The sequence below is a fragment of the Heteronotia binoei genome, chromosome 6, assembly GCF_032191835.1.
Source record: "Heteronotia binoei isolate CCM8104 ecotype False Entrance Well chromosome 6, APGP_CSIRO_Hbin_v1, whole genome shotgun sequence".
Lineage (NCBI taxonomy): Eukaryota > Metazoa > Chordata > Lepidosauria > Squamata > Gekkonidae > Heteronotia > Heteronotia binoei.
Genome location: NC_083228.1, coordinates 103,203,686 through 103,222,901, shown reverse-complemented (window position 1 = coordinate 103,222,901; position 19,216 = coordinate 103,203,686). Strand labels below are relative to the sequence as shown.

At 43.3% G+C, this 19,216-nt stretch overlaps 1 protein-coding gene across 1 annotated transcript in view; it reads right to left on the bottom strand.

Moving 5' to 3' along the window:
* Window positions 1-19,216, bottom strand: part of ATP1B3 (ATPase Na+/K+ transporting subunit beta 3) — a 48,108-nt gene that overhangs the window by 13,198 nt on the left and 15,694 nt on the right. Inside the window, exons 2-3 of the mRNA XM_060242283.1 lie at window positions 11,719-11,847; window positions 8,035-8,142 (exon numbers count right to left, since the gene is read on the bottom strand). Of these exons, the coding sequence (XP_060098266.1) occupies window positions 8,035-8,142; window positions 11,719-11,847 (237 nt within the window). The remainder of the gene's footprint in view (window positions 1-8,034; window positions 8,143-11,718; window positions 11,848-19,216) is intronic.

The window sequence follows — 19,216 nt, the reverse complement described above, 5'->3', positions numbered from 1 at the left end:
ACTGTGTGACACAGAGTGTTGGACTGGATGGGCCATTGGCCTGATCCAACATGGCTTCTCTTATGTTAAGACAAGAATGTGTGAGCTAGAGGCTAAAAAATTGTGAGCTAGTTCACACTAACTCAGCTTAGAGGGAACTTCAGCATATAGTAATTTAACATTTAATTATTTTATACTCCCAATACATTGCAGCATGGGCAACCCCTTGGCACATGTACCAACATCAGCACCCCAGACCAGCTTACCCGGTACCCAAAGCCAGATCTCTGCTCAAGCATCTGAGGCACTAGCAGCATCGCTGGGAATATCAGTGTGAAAGAAGACAAGAGGCATGGCTTACATCCATAATCACTTCCAATACAAGGCAAATTCTAAGATGCTGCTAACACTGATGATGTTGACTTGTTCCAAACATGTCTAGTCAAGTACCACCCTCTTTCTCCCCTTGTGTTTGCTGGCCCGCCACCAGCATCATAGATGGATGCAATTTTTTCAGCACTTGGACCAGAAAGGCTGACTATCCCTGTTGTAGACAATCATGACCTCTTCTACACTGAAAGACCAGTGAGGGACTTATGATGGGTATTCTTGAACACTAATAAGTAAGCTCAAGAGACAGCCCATGAGGTTAAAGAGAACTACTGCTAGCTTAAATGCCTAAAATTCACCATATACAGCTTCATTCAAGTCCAAGGCAGATCAAAGAAATGTCTGAAGGAATCCATTCCTGCTTAAGGATACAATAGCTACATATCAGTAAGGAACCATCCCAAGGAATGATCAGAGAATCTAGCTGTGCAAACCAGCTCCATCAGCTACCAACAATACCAGCCTTGCTAGCTAGCCAAGATTTATGGTAGCCATTAATTCTCTACCTCCAGGGATTTCACTGTTCCATTCCAAATGCCTCCAAATCCAGGAGAAGCCACAGCCTGTCCCTGAACAGAACACATTACAGCAATGTTGATGCTTGAGTACCTGTCATATGTGAACCAAAGCTTCTTTCTTCTGTACTGTACACTAACAACATATAGCTTTATGCAACGCCAAGGCCCTGGCAATGGGTACATTCCACCTTCCCTACAATAGCTAGGAGGTGTGCAGAATTCCACAGCAACTAGGGGTTAAGAACCATTTAAGGATAGTCCCACAAAGAGTGAGCAACCCCCAAATCTGTAAGATCCTCATTCTTAAAGAAGAGTTGCAGAGAGCATATCTAATAATATGCAGCAATCAAAATGGTTTTCATAGAAGCTAAGCAAGGTCCAAGAGCAATTCCAGATACAGAATCGGGGGATAAACATAGAATTTGATTTTTTAGCACTGAGTTAACACAATTTCAATTACTGCTAGTGATACACATGGAGAATTTTCCTGATGGACAAAAAGCCACACTGGTTCAGGGAAGGCTGTTTGTCCATGCAAGTCTTGTAACTCCATCATCTTTCCAGCTATCAAAAGGCACTGCTTGGGGAAGAGGAAGGACAGGTTTCTTACCTGTAACTGGTGATCTTCGAGTGGTCATCTGTGCAGTCACACATATGGGTAATCCGCAGGATCGGGCCCGACCTCAGAGAATTCAAAGCAATCTTGAACGTTAGTTTAGGCGCGTCTTCCCCTCGTCCTGGGGAGGAGGCATCGTCTGCGCATGCCTGGAGGAGGGGGAGGCGCTAGCCCACTCAGTTTCTTCCCGCCGCCGAAAGGGTGGAAATAAAGATGAGGAGTATCCAGCAGCGGGGAAGGCTGGGTGGGTATGTGTGACTGCACAGATGACCACTCGAAGATCACCAGTTACAGGTAAGAAACCTGTCCATCTTCTTCGTGGTCTCTGTGCAGTCCCACATATGGGTGATTAGCGAGCTATTCCATCAGGAGGAGGGTGCTGGACCTGCAAGAATAGGCATGATTTAGAGAAAAAACAACAGAGAGAGTGGTACTCACAATAAAGCGTGAAGAACTCACTCAGTCAAAGATGGGACGCAGTACAGCCTGTCCAAAGGATGAGTCCCGCCGGGCACGAACGTCGAGGGCGTAGTGCGAGGCGAAGGTAGACGGGGAGGACCAGACTGCAGCGGTACAGATGTCCTCTATTGGGATGCCCTTTAGGAAGGCTGACGAGGTAGCGACGGCTCTGGTAGAGTGAGCTCGTATATGCTCTGGAACTGGCTGGTTTGCCAATTGATAGCATAACTTAATGGCAGCGACAACCCACTTCGAAAGTCTTTGGGTAGAGATTTTACTGCCCTTGTGAGTTGCATACGTGACAAAGAGTCTGGGATCTTTACGGAATTGGCGAGTCCTGTCTATATAAAAGGCGAGGGCTCTCCATGCATCCAAGTTATGTAGCGCTCGCTGACCTGCATCCGAGGGGTGCTGGAAGAAGGCCGGTAGGGTAGAAGGTTTCCCTAGGTGAAAAGGTGAGACAACCTTAGGTAGGAAGGCAGGGTCAGGGCGAAGGACCACTCTGTCATTATGGAAGGTGGTGTACGGTGGGTCCACCCTGAGGGCACAGATGTCACTGGCTCTTTTGCCTGTCGTGAGTGCAGTCAGTAGTGCCGTCTTCCAAGACAGTAGATGAAGGGGGATAGATGCCATAGGCTCAAAGGGTGGCTTCATAAGTTGGCTTAAGACAAGGGAAAGGCTCCAAGTCGGTAAAATTTGTCGAATTGGGGGGTGTAGGTGGATAAACCCCTTGAGGAAAGCCTTGGTAGCGTGGTGGGAAAATACTGTAACACCTTCAATGCGTGGATGGAAAGCAGAAATTGCTGCCAGGTGGACCTTCAGGGAGGAGTAAGAAAGTCCCGTTTTGGAGAGTGCTAGAGTGTAAGACAGAACCTGAGAGATGCTAGCTCAGCTGGGGTCAAAGTTATGCTGCAGAGAATAGTGAGAGAAACGCTTCCACTTTAATGAGTAGGATTTTTTGGTGGAAGGCTTCCTGGAGTTCACTAGGACATGACGGACATCGGGGGGAAAGTCTAAAAATTGATTTTCCAGGCCGTCAGTTTCAGCAGAGCCGGATTGTGATGTAAGACCCTGCCGTGTTTCTGGGATAGCAGGTCCTGCGCTTGAGGAAGTTGAAGGAACGTGTTGTTGGACAGGAGCAGAAGGGTGGTAAACCATGGTTGACGTGGCCACCAGGGAGTTATTAGAATACAGTTGGTGTGATCCACTTGTATTTTCTGCAGGACTCTGGTGATGAGTGGAATTGGAGGGAAAAGATAGTGTAGTGCTCCCTTCCAGGATTGGAGAAAGGCGTCCCCTAAGGAGAGGTGGGACGGAGGCCCTCTCATGTAGAAGCGGGTGCACTGGGCATTGGACGGGGATGCAAAGGCATCTATCTTCGGGGTACCGAAGAGCTTGAAGACAGGTAGAATGTATTGTCTGTTGATGGACCATTCGTGGTCGTTGACCAAGTGGCGGCTCAAGGCATCTGCCTGCACATTCTCGATTCCTGGTAGATGGACTGCAGTGAGAAATATGCCTTGACTGATGCTCCAATGCCATAGCGCTAGGGCTCTTTTGCATAGTCTGGTGGAAGCGGTGCCCCCTTGTCTGTTGATGTAAAAGACAGTGGCTATGTTGTCCGAGGTGACCTGGACGTGGCAGTTCTGTAGAGATGGAAGGAAGGACCTTACGGCTCTGTGGACTGCGAGGAGTTCCAGGCAGTTGATATGGAGGGAGCTTTCGTAGTCCGTCCATTGGCCTTGAACTGTGAGGGTTCCCAAGTGGGCTCCCCACCCCCACTTGGAAGCATCGGTGGTGACGATCACGGAGGGAGGTGCCTGTTTGAATTGCATTCCCACACAGAGGTGACGTTCTATCGTCCATCATCTCAAGGATGGGATGATATGAGACGGAAGCGTCAGTAGTGTGGACTGGTGTTGTCTCTGAGGGTGAAAGGTCCTGATGAACCACAGTTGAAGGGGGCGCATATGGAGCTTCGCAAAGCAGAGAACTGCGGTGGTAGCTGCCATTAGACCTAGCATTTTCTGATAGATGAGCGCTGTTTGGGAGCGGTGAGTGATAATTGTGTTGGCTAGTGATTGAATGCTGTGTACTCTGTCCTGTGGTAGGGAGGCTGTTTGGGAGACCGTAGAAATGTTTGCTCCTATAAACTGTATTGTCTGAGTTGGGATTAACTTGGACTTTAACAGGTTGACTTGGAGGCCAAGGGTGGCCAGAAGAGAAAGAGTGGCGGAGACATCCAGTTGAAGTTGTTCTCTTGAGTGAGCGACGATCAGCCAGTCATCTATGTACGGATAGATAGATATTTTGCGTTGACGTAGTGCTGCGGCCACCACCGCCATACATTTGGTGAAAACTCTCGGTGCCGTCGAGAGACCGAATGGGAGGGAGCGGAATTGGAAATGTTGATCCCCGATGGCGAATCTGAGGAATCTTCTGTGATGGGAGTTGATGGTAATGTGGAAATAGGCATCCTGTAGATCTATCGATGCCATCCAGGCCTGTTCTGGAATGAGAGGCAGGATTGACTGAAGGGTGATCATGCGGAATTTCTTGTAAGTGATATGGAGATTGAGTTTGCGGAGATCGAGGATAGGGCGGAGACCTCCGTCTCTTTTCGGCACGAGAAAGTAGCAGGAGTAGAATCCGGTCCGGTGATACTGTGGTGGTACCGGTTCTATCGCACCCTTGTCCAGCAAGGTTGTGATTTCTGATTTGAGCTGTATGGATGGTGACGTGGTGAGAAACCTGTGATGTTTCGGGGTGGACCTGAATTCTATTGTGTAACCCCTGTGGATGATCGCCAGGACCCATGAGTCCGATGTTATGGACTCCCATCTGGGATAAAAGGGTAGAAGACGGATGTCTGAACGGTGGTTTGGCTGAAGTTGGATGTCTGGGCGTCTCGGGGGGGCAGGGGAGTCAAAGAGACTGTTTGGTGGAAGGAGTGAACTTCTTTGATGTTTGAGGGGGAGCCCTTTGTTGAAAGGGCTGCTTGGATTGGGGAGGCTTGCGCTTCCATCCTTCAGGTTGTCTTGGAGATCTCGAGTTCTTATAATAATATGGTCTCCAGTTTCTTTGTTTGTTAAGCTGAGTTTGAGGCTGGGTGACCCCCAGTCTTTTGGCCCTCTTACGGCTGTCGTCTACGTTTGTGAGGATGTCATCTGTGGTAGCATGAAACAATCCAAGGCCGTCGAAGGGCAAGTCCTCAATTTTAAATTTAATGTCTGGTTGGAGCGATGAGGATCTAAGCCAGGCATGTCTACGGAAAGCTATAGCTGAGGCGAGAGTCTTGGAAGAACACTGGGCAGCGTGGCGTGCTGTGTTAATCTGCTGCTTGCTTACTCTGGCAAGCTCTTGCAGGGCGTTGGCAGCTGGTTTCTGTGTCGCCTCGGGTAGCGAAGGAATCAAGGTGTTCAGATAAGAAGTTAAATTAAATCCGAGAAATAAGCCATGTAATTATGGATCTTAGTCGTGGCAGTAGTGAGGGAGTATATCTTTCTGCCGATGGTATCCAGCTTCTTGCCCTCTCTCTCCGGAGGCACAGGGTGTCTGGTTTGTTTGGATTTGGAGGAGGAATGAACTATCATGGAGTTCGGTGCAGGGTGGTTAAACAAAAACTTTGATTGGGGAGCATGGACCTTGTAAAGGGCTTCAACCCTTTTGGAGGTTGGTGGTACCGATGCTGGCTTATCCCAAGCTTCCTTGAGCGTTTCAAGATGGACGGGAAGCATGGGGAAAGAGGAGCCTGCAGGAAGGTCAGCATTCACTAGGTCGTATACAACGTCAGAGACCCTAGGAGCATCGGAGGTGAGTTTGACGTTGAGCGAGTTGGCCATATTAGCCAGAAGGTCTAAGTAAGATTTAGGGCCTTCAGAAGGCGACAACTCCGCTGGTTTAGCTATGTCGGAGAGTGGAGAGTGTAGGTCTGAGGTCGACGAATGAGAGGAGTCAGACTGTTCCGCTTCAGAGTCGACATCGAGATCGTGGTCCAGAGGTTTAAGCGGAGGCTCTGGAGGCTGTTGCTTGGGGGCGGCAGAGGCGGATCTCGCCAGAGAGACAAGCTTTGGTTTGGATGCAAGATGAGCTGGCTCTTCTCGGTATCGAGGATGATCCTCGTAATAGGAGTAGCGTCTGTGTGGAGAAGGTTCCTGATATCGAACCCGATCATCTCTATAGGCTCGGTCACGGTATCGAGGAGAGTCGTGTTTGAAATCGTCACGGTACCTAGGCTCGGCCCGGCGGTAGGTGTCGATAGAAGGGGATCTTCGATGTCTCCTCCGATCCCGGGGAGACGGTGATCGAGACCCTGAAGGGGAATAGTAATAGTAACGTTCCCTAAGGTGGCTTCGGGATCGTTGTGTTCAAGGACGGAGTGGTATTTCCTTCGGGGTCGAAGGCTCCCTGACCAGGGAAAGAGCTGATAGCGGTTGCAGAGGAACTTCTGTGAAGGAGCGAGGATCGAGTGCGTTAAGGGGTTGGTTTTTATGTGAAATGGGCGAGTCAATGTCCAGTATTTTCTCGGGTGGAGAGTCTTGTATGGATGGTGATTTGGAGGAGATACGAACGATCTCTAGTGGAGTGATGGCTGGGGACGAAGTCGACTTCGAGCCTGGCGTGATCGGGACCAAGGCGGTGGAAGTCGTCATCGGATTCGAAGCCGAAGGCCTAGGGTCGGAAGACTTATGGCTGGTTTTAGGCTTCTTCGGAGGCTTGAGACCGGTCGAGTCGGCATGAGTCGAGACCGATCGATGGCGCTTTTTGACGTCATCGGACTTTTTGGAGTGTTTCCCGGACTTAAGCTTACAGGGAGCCTGTGTCATGGAAGCTGCCGGCTGCGCCATCCCCGTAGTAGGCAGGGAAGATGGCGTAGATTGTTGAGCCGCGTGAGACATGGCTGGCCGGAGGGAAGATTCCAGGAGATGGCTCTTGAGCCGCGCGGGCCTGCTTGCCGAACTGACTGCAGTGCAGGCAGGTATCCGTGCGGTGTGCCTCGCCGAGGCAGAATAGGCACAGGGAATGGCCGTCTGTTGACGGAATTTTAGAAGAGCAGCGAGTGCAGCGTTTGAATGTGACTTTGTCTCTTCCTTCCATCCGCCCGGAGGGGAAGGGAAAGGGGGGGGAGAGGAAGGGAAAGATCGAAATATAGCAAGATTTTTTTTTTTTTTACAATACCAGAAGACGAAGCAAAGAGGTGAAGAGAAGCTGTAGAAGGACGTTGGAGGGAGATTGCAATGAAGAAGCAGGAGACTCAACGAGGTAGGTATGATCCAGACGGCGGTAAAGAAGAAACTGAGTGGGCTAGCGCCTCCCCCTCCTCCAGGCCTGCGCAGACGATGCCTCCTCCCCAGGACGAGGGGAAGACGCGCCTAAACTAACGTTCAAGATTGCTTTGAATTCTCCGAGGTCGGGCCCGATCCTGCGGATTACCCATATGTGGGACTGCACAGAGACCACGAAGAAGATCCTGCAGCATATTCATGTTTGCCAACATCATCTGCTGGGAGGACAGGTACAACACTATGGCTAGATACAGATAAAAAAGGTGCATTCAAATGCACACATCTGGGTCCCGCCTCGCTCCTGCCAACCTTATCCTCTGACTTTGCTCTACCACTTCAAAGAGCTACCAAATAGGAAGTGGTAGCAGGTATCTTTTCCGGCCATCTGAACCCCAGGGGAGTGTTGTTCAAGCACTTGGGTGAGTATGACTGCTCCTCTGGGGCACACACAGCCTATCCCTGTTCCGGCAGCAGGCCATGTGCTGTCTGACCGCCCTGAGGGCACTTTCAATTATGTTGGCTTTAGTCTGTGATGGGAGACAGCCACCTCAAGATGCCCATCTGTATCCAACCTATATGTAGATTGACTCAAGGAAAACTTGCTGTTCAAATTGGCAAGAGTTCTTGATATCTTCTAAAAATAATTTATGATTTTACAAACCAGTAATTTTGCAGGTAATATATTCTACCATTTGCCAACCTCCTACCAATGGAAAGAAGTTACCAGTCTTCTTGGTTATATAGTAGTTTAAAATAAGTACTTGTCAAATAGAATATGTGCACATACCTCCAAGAAATTTGTGAAGGGCAGACACATAGCTTTCATAACTTTTAGAGTTATTCTTGTCTAGCAAAAATTCCAATGCTGTAGCAGGCTTCGGTGAAATCATAAGCCCTACCAAAAGATGAAGTTAGCCAATTAGTCCATGCATTCCTCAGGAAGAATTATTTCTATTGCTTAAACAGAGAGATTTAGACTTTCATGAAATGTCATATAATCACAAAGAAATTAGAACATAAAAAACATAAGCGAAGCCATGTTGGATCAGATCAACGGCCCATCCATTTGCATTTAAATTATACCTTTTTTTGACTGCATTTAAATTGCACCTTGTCTTTTATTCTAGGCAGAAGTGATAACAGAACTACCAATTAGGTAACAGTTTTCATGCACACAGCTAATTCAGTCCAGTAGAGTTTATCTAATGGTGTAATCATGGTTCCCATTTATAGGACTTAAGTACCATCAGGCCCCACTAAAAGGGATAAAATTATTTCCTACTTGAGTTTGTTGGGGAGAACTGGAAATATAGTCACAATTGATGTTGAGAACAAGCTTATCAAATTATCTATGCCAGAGCAGGAAAGAGAAAATAGTAATGTAATTTCAGGATGTAAAATATGAGTAACATCTGTAAATGAAAACAGTTTATTCCAGTGCATCACTACGAAACAGCATTTCTAATTTCCTTCTGCTCCAGCAATAGTTAATATAGTACAGATGCCAGTGGGAATGTGTCTTATTCTGGACACTTCCCAAAGGAGAGATGGTTAGATACTCACAGAGGAGATAACAATTTGCTGCCAGTCCCTACTGCTTATAAAAATGATGTAGTCCATTGGCCATAGGTTAATCCTTATCTTAGGCATCTAGCAAAAAGTTGGGCAAGGGTGGGGAGGGGGGGAGAATGAGGATTAAATTTTTACAACCCGTGATATGATAGGATTGCCAGTTTTCTCTAGGAAAAAAAGTCCTGTCCCTTTAATAGAGGCTTAATACAATATTATACAATATTTGCCTCCACATATCAAGTTTCTATTAAAAGGTCAGCACATGGCTGTTGGCAACCTCAGACATGTATCCAGCCATATGCAGTTATTTCAATGGAATGGCAATCTGATTTGTGGAAAAGGGAGCAGGCAGTTTCCAGCATCTCCTCTCTCACACTAAGACCTCTCATTTTCCTTCCTGGACCATTCCTGTATGCTGACCACAGGAATAAAAGACGGGAGGTGCCAAGTGGCAGCAGGCAGAGGCAGAAGTGGAAAAGTCCCACTCTGCAATGTCCATGGATGGTTGAATACATGCCAGTACTCAAAAACCAGAACTCACCAGAATGGATTAACATACACGCAAGCTCTGAGGACTCGTTCATATAATGTCCTGGAATGTAAAATACTGTTTTTGGATTTGCTCGCTTAAACAGAATTTAACTCCTCCATAGAGATCACAGGGGTAGCTCAGTATCACCTTCCACAGCTTCACTTTCAGCACTTTCTATTTTTATATCAGATTGGTGATCAATTGGAAAATTTATATTAATATTCAAAAGAGCTAGGGGTGGATCCAGGTGGACGTTGATTTGTATAAATTTCACTAATTTTTAAAATAAATACATAAATACTTTCCAGAAATACTTCCTTTCAAATTACTTAGGTCTATGAGCCAAAGATGCTCACAAAAACAACCCTTGGATTTTATACTCCATCCAGCGGTATGGAAAGGGGTTCCCCCCAACCCCCGAGATATGCTGTATTTTTAATCAGGGTTAAAAACACTCCATTAATACATTTATGGTTTCATATTTAATCTTCATTTTTATTAAACAGATTAACTTCTTAAAAAGAAATTACTCAAAACACTGCAGTAAAATTGGTATTCTCAGTCTCCATTTTTTAGTTGATTAAATTTGGCACGTTATTCTTCATCTGTTGTTTCCTTACATGAATAAATTAGTTTATGTTGCTCTTCTTAATATGACTTAACCTAATTACAGTGGCAATAGTTTGGGGAAAATGCTGAATATTTGTACTACTACCATTATAATCACCAAATCTGATTGATCATGATAATTAAATATTCTGCCAGTCGGTTAAGTCTTGTTTTTATGGTTTTCACTATGGGATTAAAATTTAATTTCCTCTAAAAGAAAACATTTTGTACCAATTTTTTCTTAATGCCTAGCTGGCTGTAAACGTGATATATTTTCCCCATAAGCATTCCCATTGATCCACATCTCCCTGAATTGATATGAGTGGTTCTAAGGCAAAAGCAATAAGAGTCACCTTTGTTTAATGTGAATAAAAATTTGAATTATTTGTAATACTTAGAGTCAGAAATAATATGGATTTTCATGGTATTTGTCTCTCATATTCATGTTAAGACAGCAAGATAGTTAATAGAGCCATTTGAAAGTATCAAATACTTTATGAGCATCTAAGGAACCAACTGAAATTGGAATGTGGGTAGTAAATACAAAGTTGGCCACATTTAATAATCTAATTGAGTCTGAAATCTACCTACAAGCCCCAAAACTTGTTTAGTCTGTCTTTATACTGTGGGTGATAGAAAGGTTGGCTAGGATCGCTGGGAAGATTTCTGCATCTTCATTTAACAGGGTAGAGTCCCACATAAGCTGCAAATTCTCAACAGATATCTGTGGGACATATTTTGACAAAACTAACACAGAATAGAGCAGTTGCACTAATTGGCCTATACCAAGCATTTCTGAAATCTTTCAATTAAAATTTTAATAAAAATTATTCAACTAACTCAGAGGAACAGATTTTTGATGCCATGATGTTCAATTAACCAAATGAAAGAGCACAAATTATTTTGAAAGGATTCATACAGTAAAATATTACATACCTATGGTGGAGTGACTCTTCTATATAAACAAGGCAGGATTTTAAAAAGCTAATTTTAAAAAAATAAAATAAAAAACAAAACCTTAAGCCCTCAAGACTGAATTTGGTGTTCTCTAAACACAGTTCTTCGGTATATTAAAGCCAAAGTATATATATATTTTAATGACCTGCTTTCCCTGCAGCCACACAGCAACTACAGGCAACATCGTTTTAAATATCTACAGGGGCCTGATTCATTCCCCCATTTGCAATCTTCCCAAGACAACTGGGGGGGAGGGGGCGTTGTTTGTCCTATAGCTGCACATGCAGCAGCTACAACATGGGGCAAATAATCCACCATTTCTGGCCAGCAATACAGTACAGAAGGGAAGGCAAGAGCTCCTCTTGTCCCATACTGCAGTTTCAAGTCAAATTGAACCCTGGTGACTTTTCATATGACATTCCCCTGTTTTCAATACCAAAACAAACAAATTCTCTCTTCACTGTTCCTTATGCCATTTGATTACTCAGCAGATCTTTTATAGTCCTCCTTCAGTTTTAGCTTATGTTGCTGCTGCAAGAAAATCACTATCAATTGATTTCCTGTATTTCCTTGCTGTATGTATTTGAGGAGTTTAAATATTTACTTTAAAGCGCACCCTTCCCACAGATGCAGATGCTTTGAAATGACAAGAACCAGAACACTGACATATTTACAGTAAAGTTAACTGTTAATGCTGCTAATTTGAAATTAAGAAAACTACCGGTAATTATCGTCACAATGGTTTTTGGGGGTTTTTAGTTCAGCACCAGGCTGCATTTGAAAAGAAGAACACACACTTACCTGGACTAGAAATCCGGTCACGATATTTGGGAATATCACTACTCAATGTCTGCAGCATAACCCACATTGTGAATGTAAAGAGCGCAGCTAAGAAGCCGTAGAATACAAGATAAAACAGCAAAATTAAACCTGGGAGGAAAAACACACATTCAAATTAATAGCGTACTTTCAGGAAAACAGAGGAAAAAGTATTATAAGTAGATTGTTTATATTTGAAAAAATTAATTGACATCTAATCCTACAACACTGACATAAACAAAGAGATACAAGTTAACGTGCTATTCTTATTGAACATTTTTCTAAATTATATTTTTTATAAGGGAAACAGAGAGACGTCAGTTACACTTTTTAGTCTGCTACAGTAGTAACATCCTTTACATATTGTACATGCCCAACAACAAGCCTGTTCCTGAGTTATACCTGCTGAGTGATGACAGGGCCACAGTGCAACTCCCCTATGCCAGTTAAACAAAAATGTATGCCAATCCACCAATACAGGGGGGTGGGGAGAGACTCATGCCAACGGGTGGAGTTGGATGCAAGATCTAATTTGTCTCTTACGTACATGAAGAGATCATTTCCACTTCCTGTACAAATAGGTGGGAAAATATGCCATAACATTAAATATGATCCTGTATGTTAAAAGAACCCCCATTAGTCAATGAAGAATTCTGGAACCAGCCCTCTCCCCAAAATTTGTGGCACATCAGAAAACCTGTTATTGATTTATTAAGAATCCTACTGGAAGTGCTCACTTTGGCAGCAGGTATACTAAATTTGGAACAATGCAGAGAAGAATCCTACTGGAACATGGAATCAGGACCATATAAATCCCAGCAAGGTAACAGAGTTCAGACATCAAGATGCATATTATGGTGCTACTTCACTCTGTTTCCAAGTCTAGAAAACTGAGTATAACTGCATATATGAGAACCCTATAAAAGGCAGATTTAGGTGAATGGTTGACAGTGCAACACTTCCATCAGCAGTCCTGGCATGGGCAAATTAGGCATGGTAGGTGGATAACATTTATCTTCCTAGACCCCACTTTAGGACTTCAGGGCTCCAGATACATCTGTCAAAAACTCAACATATGCAACTGGAGCCACATAAAAAGACACCCCAGCTACACACACAAGTAAACAAGATGAGCCATTACCTAAAAAGTATCACTTGTATATTTTCTGTCTCTCCCCATAGCTATCCTAAATATGCAGAACACTTACACATGGCTAAAGAATTATCACCACTCCAATATAAAGACACTATTACATAGGTTGCAGCAGCGTGTCTCATCAAGACAACACAGGATAAATGTCTAATTTGCAGTAAGGGATTCCTTGTTAGCCACACACACCCCAACCCATCATCCCCCCCCACCACCCACAAATTTACTAAGAAGGCTATGGTTGGCCAAACACTTCAGAGTCATGTTTGATTACAGGATCACAGCAAAGGCATATGGATCAGAAATAGTGGTAACCAGAGACAGCATTTCAATGCAACTCCTTATTTTAGTTGAGCAAGTGTTGCATTGATGACATTACTCTCAACAAGAGAATTCCTAAACTTCAACATTAGAGTGATCAGCAGATGAATATGAACTCACTAGAAAGGTAAGGGAACTGAGTTGGGCTATGTGGAATGAAAATTGCACTCTGTCTCAATTGCTCAATGAGCACCTCATCACAATACTGCTTGGTGCCTTTGTATATCATTACCTGTCTTTCACAGCTTTACTCCACAGGCAAGCAAGGAGCTGCTAGTAACATGTGCACAAACAAGAGTGTGGTGCTTCCCATTCCTACATATTCCGTACATGCAGGCTACAGTGAAGCCTACAGTCTCAGCAGTGCCCAATGAAAAATTACCCAGTCCTATGGTGGCTTGCCACATCTTTTCTTCCCAGAACCGCTGTACCTTTCAAAAGTACATGGCATGTGGAAAGGCAACAACAACTTCATTCTTGTTCAAAAGACAGACTGGTCACCCTTACTCATGTGATGCTATCAAAACCTATTCTACCATTACTGTGGTTTGATTAAAGCTGTAATTGTTTCACTTGTTTGCTCTCATAATGGTTGGCTAATCCCCACTCCTCTACACATATATACCTAAGGTCTGACATAAACATAACACTAAAGGTCAAGAAGAATGTACATATATGATATTGCACGTGTGTCCAGTGCTTCATTTCAAGCTTGCTGCTATGCATATAATACTGCTACATATACAACATTTACACTGGTGGATGATCTCAGTTGTGCTAAACTTGCATGCAGAGCAGCTACAATACTAGTTTAAAGGAGATGCCAGGCATGTGAAAGACCACACAGCTGAATTCTTTTTGCCTTCTAGCATTATATTTAAATCAGACCTAAGATGTCTGTAAAATTGGACACAAAAAAGAAGCAAGAATATTGCAATATGTGCCTCACTGCAACATCCTAGCAGGTTAGAATCTACATTTTGCCCATAGCCTTGCTACAAGAGCACCAGCAAGGATGAAGCAGCAGGCCCTCACAGTTCAGTGTCTTCCCACCCCAGTTATTGCTGGTATAAATCAAGTACTGGTATTGCACAGAAATGAGGTGGGAAGAAAGAAACCTGACAAAGGTGTATGTACATACATACACACCATCTAGTCATCGCTACCCCAGCAAGAGGTTTTCAAGAAAAGGTGAGAAGCAGAGACTGGTTGGCAATTGCCTTCTGCAGAATTTTCCTAGGTAGTCTCCCTTTCAAGTAATAACAATTATTGTATGGCATTGTATGTAGAATAGCCAGGAGATCCTAAGATTGTTTGGCAGCCAGACGTTCTCACTTTTTTAGTGTTATGTACCACTAGATGGCAAGCTACACTTGTTTTGAAGGCAATATATGTTTCAGAGATTGTTTTGCTATTGCCTACCACTGCAACATGACCTTGGTATTCCTTGGAGGTCACTCTTTCAAATAGCAGCAAGGCCGACCCTGCTAAGCTTCTGAGATCCGATGAAATCATGCTAGCTTGGGCTATTCAGGTTAGTACCCTTCCAAGTACTAACTCTGCTTAGCTTCCAAGAGCTTAGATTTCACATCACCTGACAAGGTATACTAGGGAAATAACTAGCATGCACTACCACTTAACCAAGGGAAGTGGATATGTAGGATGCAGGGCAGTGTGCAAAATGAGAGGCAACCTGAAGCATGTCAATCAGTTACCCAAGAAAAACAACAGCCAGCCACTAGCACCCCCACCAGAAGAAGGCTTGAACCTCCATTTTTCATTGCTTTATGCTTTCCTAAAATTCAAATTAAAAACCCTTATTGGTTTAAAAGAGTGAAATAAAAGTACAGACAGGATCAGAATGAATAAAATCTAGCAAAAGTTCTGCTGCCCAAGGGGTAGTTAAAACAATATCATAGAGAAGCAGTGCATAGAAGCAAAACTGGTCAAATATTCATAGTCTTTGCATAGAAATATAATAGCCCTTGTGTTTATGTGCTCCTAATGAGCTACCAGGCTCTTCATTATCTCTAGCTGTTAAAACAGGCATCCATGTTTTTACTCTTTGACACAGCCACCAATATAAACCTGTTATCAGCAAGCTTCTAAACATAAGACATTTGGAATTATTGGTAGCAAAAGGGGGCTCAAATTGGAGCCTATGGTTTTTAAGCTCAACATGAAAACCCGTTAACCACTGGGCTACAGATATCTTTTGTGAACAAAATGTGGGCTCTTCCTGGCAGCTCTTTCTTGCATTCAGAGGAGCATATCTGAAGAATTGCATATTGATGTTGTTCTCTTCACTATGCAATCCTCAAATGGCAGTGATAACCCATGTAACTTATCAAGGAAGAAAGTAGTAGCTCTCAAGGAAAAAACAACCACCAGAGCAGCATCACTATGTGTTGATCAGTACCCTCTATACTTCAGCAATATGGAAGAGTCACTGGGTGGTGACAAGTGTGATAGGAATATCACGGGAAAGATTGCTCATCTCTGCAGCTATTACTGTGATTTTGTTTACTTTGCTGATGGAGTAGATAGAACCATGACTACATTACTCTATTGCAAGTATCTTAAACACACACACACTGGGGGAGTTAATCTCAGATGATAATAGTGCCTATAGCTTTAAGAAACAGAAAACCACAACAATATTGCTAGCCTGAGAAAGACTTGGTTTTGTCAGAAAAAAGCAAGGCTGTTTGGGCATTTGAAGAACTCACTGCAAGTCAGAGCCATCAGCAACCACTGGACAACTTTCTACTACATGACTCACCCAGGCACAGCTCATTGTTATTGTTCAACAACTGCCACCCCATAAAAGCTAGAGTATGTAATGATTAGAGTTTCAAACTAAGATCTGGGAGACCCAAATTCAAATTTCCACTTCCATGTAAGTTCACTGGGTGACTTTGGGCCAGTCACATACTCTCAGCCTAACTTACCACACAGGGTTGCTGTGAGGCTATAAAGGAGCAGAAGAGAACAATGTAAGCCCCATTGGGGCCAAGGTGGAATACATATGAACTAAATCATAAATACAGGTGAAGGAGGCACATAAAAGGTAGATTGGTCAGTTGGTGTGGAGAAGAAAGTAGAGAAAGAGGATATTGGGATTTTTAGAAGGAGGGAAGAGGAAATAGTATGTAAAAGAGGAATACAGGATAAAGGTGCCCCCACAAGTACTAGTGGATAACCCACTGCACAAATCTGCTTGGCAGTAAGCACCATATAAATGGGGCAGTTTTCTCCCAGCTGCCAGGGGGAAGGAAGGCTGAAGATGGGGGTGTTAGATACAGCAGATTGGCTTCTGGTAGGAAACAGAAAGAAGCAGGAAAGGGGGAGAGGATATAGGGGATTTCAGAAAGGGAAAGAAGAAATACTGTGGGAGGAAAAAATGAGATGCCCCCACAAGTATTGTGTGTTCTCTGTAGAGATGGGCACAAACCAGGAAAATGAAGGTCCATCCCAGTTCATGGTGTCACACAAAGCTTCATGAGCCTCCCTGGTTACCAAACCAGTTCATTTCAAGAGGTCTATGAAGTGGTGGGGGAGAAATCTGAGATCTTTCTTCCCTTTTTCCTGCTGGGAGCAGCTCCCTGAGGCAAGCAGAATGGAGGGGGGGATCATCCCTCTCTCCTTCCTGCTAGTAGCAGTTCCAAGAGGTCAGCAGAATGGAGGGCCTGAGAGATCTTGCAAAAGCCATGTAAAGGGAATGCTCTCTTTTAATGGCTTTTGTAAGCTGTGCCACACGCAAGTGAAGTTATGGTACTTTTAATTAATAATTTTAACATGCTTCTTGCAGTATTTTATCTATGCTGGTCTTTGACCATACAATAAATTTTATTTTAATTGATATTGTTTATGACATACTAAAGACCGTATTATTTTATTACTCCTTTGTTTCTTACTGGTCTCCAAGACTGCTCTGTTCTGGGTCTCTGGACTCCATATTTGGAACATTTAGACAAGAGGCCTAGCCAGCCCTGAACTTGGCCTCTGTTATCATTTTAGTTTAGTGAAGATAGCAATTGTTCCCTTATATTCCCAGCCCTATCCATGACAGAGGGGCAACTTGCATCATTGTAGCAGATCTTCCAATACCACTTGAAGATCCTCAAAGGCCTTCCGGGGGGGGGGGGGGAGGGAAATGTTTTTACCTGGCAATTTAATGAACAGGTGTTAAGAGCTGGATTTTAGTAACTGACTGGTCTGACTTAAACTGCCTTGGATATTTTTAACAGAAAGGCAGGCAGCCTAGCAATTTTCTAAACAAAGAGAACATACAAGCTGTCTGGGGAAGGTAGTAATGTAGGAGATTTGTAAGAGATCCTGACCCACTGTTATCAGAAGACTGAATGATGCAATTACAAACTGGGCTGCCACTTACATAAGAGCTTTTTTGACTTCATGGAGTATTTAACTACATAACTGACAATCATCCTGACCTGATCTGAAATAATCTGTGGGGAGGCAAAATGTAAATATTTTAAGGCCTCCTTCCCTTATGAACTGAAGAAAATGATTATTCTGATATCTCACTTTTTAAAAAAGCTTGGGAAAATCTTTGCCAAGTCCTATTAAAAACATTAGTCAAAAGACATTCTTCACATGTAGATTTCTCTGTACAACGCATGAAATTTTATACAGAAAGATGAGACTAAAGCAAAATCTGTAGCCTTCTTAAAGAGTTTTTCATGCACCACACAACATGCTCACTCAGAAAAGGGAGCCACTTCCATAGCATAAATTTAAGGACACCGTTCTTAAAGACTTCTATTCTCTAGGATTTGAAATAACATTTATGAATTACTGTTGCCACCAAGTTTATTTCTAACAGATTTCTAAATGTTAAAAAAATCCAAAACCAATTCCTCTCTACCCCATGTTTTAAATATGAGCAAATTTTGGCAGAGGCCTATTATGCACACACGGTTTACTGCGGATTTTCAGAGCAGTAAACCTTTAAGCTTGACTTCAGATTCTGTGCCAACCTTACACGCCATTTTTTTTTTTTGTCCAGTGTATTTAATCTGCAGCTACAAGTTTTTTAAAAACCACTTTTCTAAATTGGGGTGGAACATCACTTATGAGAAGTGGAGAATGGTGTCCAAAGTTTTTTCTTTTTTTAAATTACGCAATTGCCTATCGCAGCTGTGCAGTAGTATCCAGCTCCACGGCTGGGTATCAGAGATTCTACAAGGCAAAAAAAAGTTGTATTTGCTGCCATTTCTTTCTTGAAGTCCCGAAGGGACCAACATCACTTTAAAGGCTTCAACACAAATAAGACGTTGCAGTTTAGTGCAGATGCAACTCATTTTGAGCCATGAATGCTGATTTCACCAAACACTGTACCCCACTCTCTACTATGGGAAACCCACCGACTCAAATGAGTGTCTTTCCACTACATACATCATCTGCATGAAGAGAGAAGTGAAATGAAGTTAATGGCTTTGAGGACGAGAAGAAGTATAGAACCTGGATGAAACCAAAGGTGCTATGGACAGTTTCTATCCAAACTGTATGCTCACCAAGACAGGAACAAATAATTTTTATTTGATTAAAATTCCATCCTACGTGCAGAAAAAACTTTGGGCAAGGGTACAAATTCTTTACCATACAGTGTCAAAAGATATTGCTTTTCTTGGAATCTTCACGTTCACACCTGTTGCATAGACTTGGAGTCTTCACCTCTATATAAAGTATTACCTTATATTCTTCTTTAGGAGCGTTAACTTTCTGATTCATAGCCTCAAACATCTCAATATTTTTATTTAATATATCCTAATCTTTTCATGAAATTATTTCGATTCGTAATCATGAAGTGATCCAATTATCCAAAAAATACACTTTTCTTCAAAATCACAATTTATAGTATTTTCACTGCTTGCATCACAGGGAGAAAAAAGGGGAGTGCTTAATGACACCCATAATCCCCACCAACTGACTTCCCTCAATTTTATTTACACCCACTCTTCTTAAAGTCACATCCATAGCATTCCC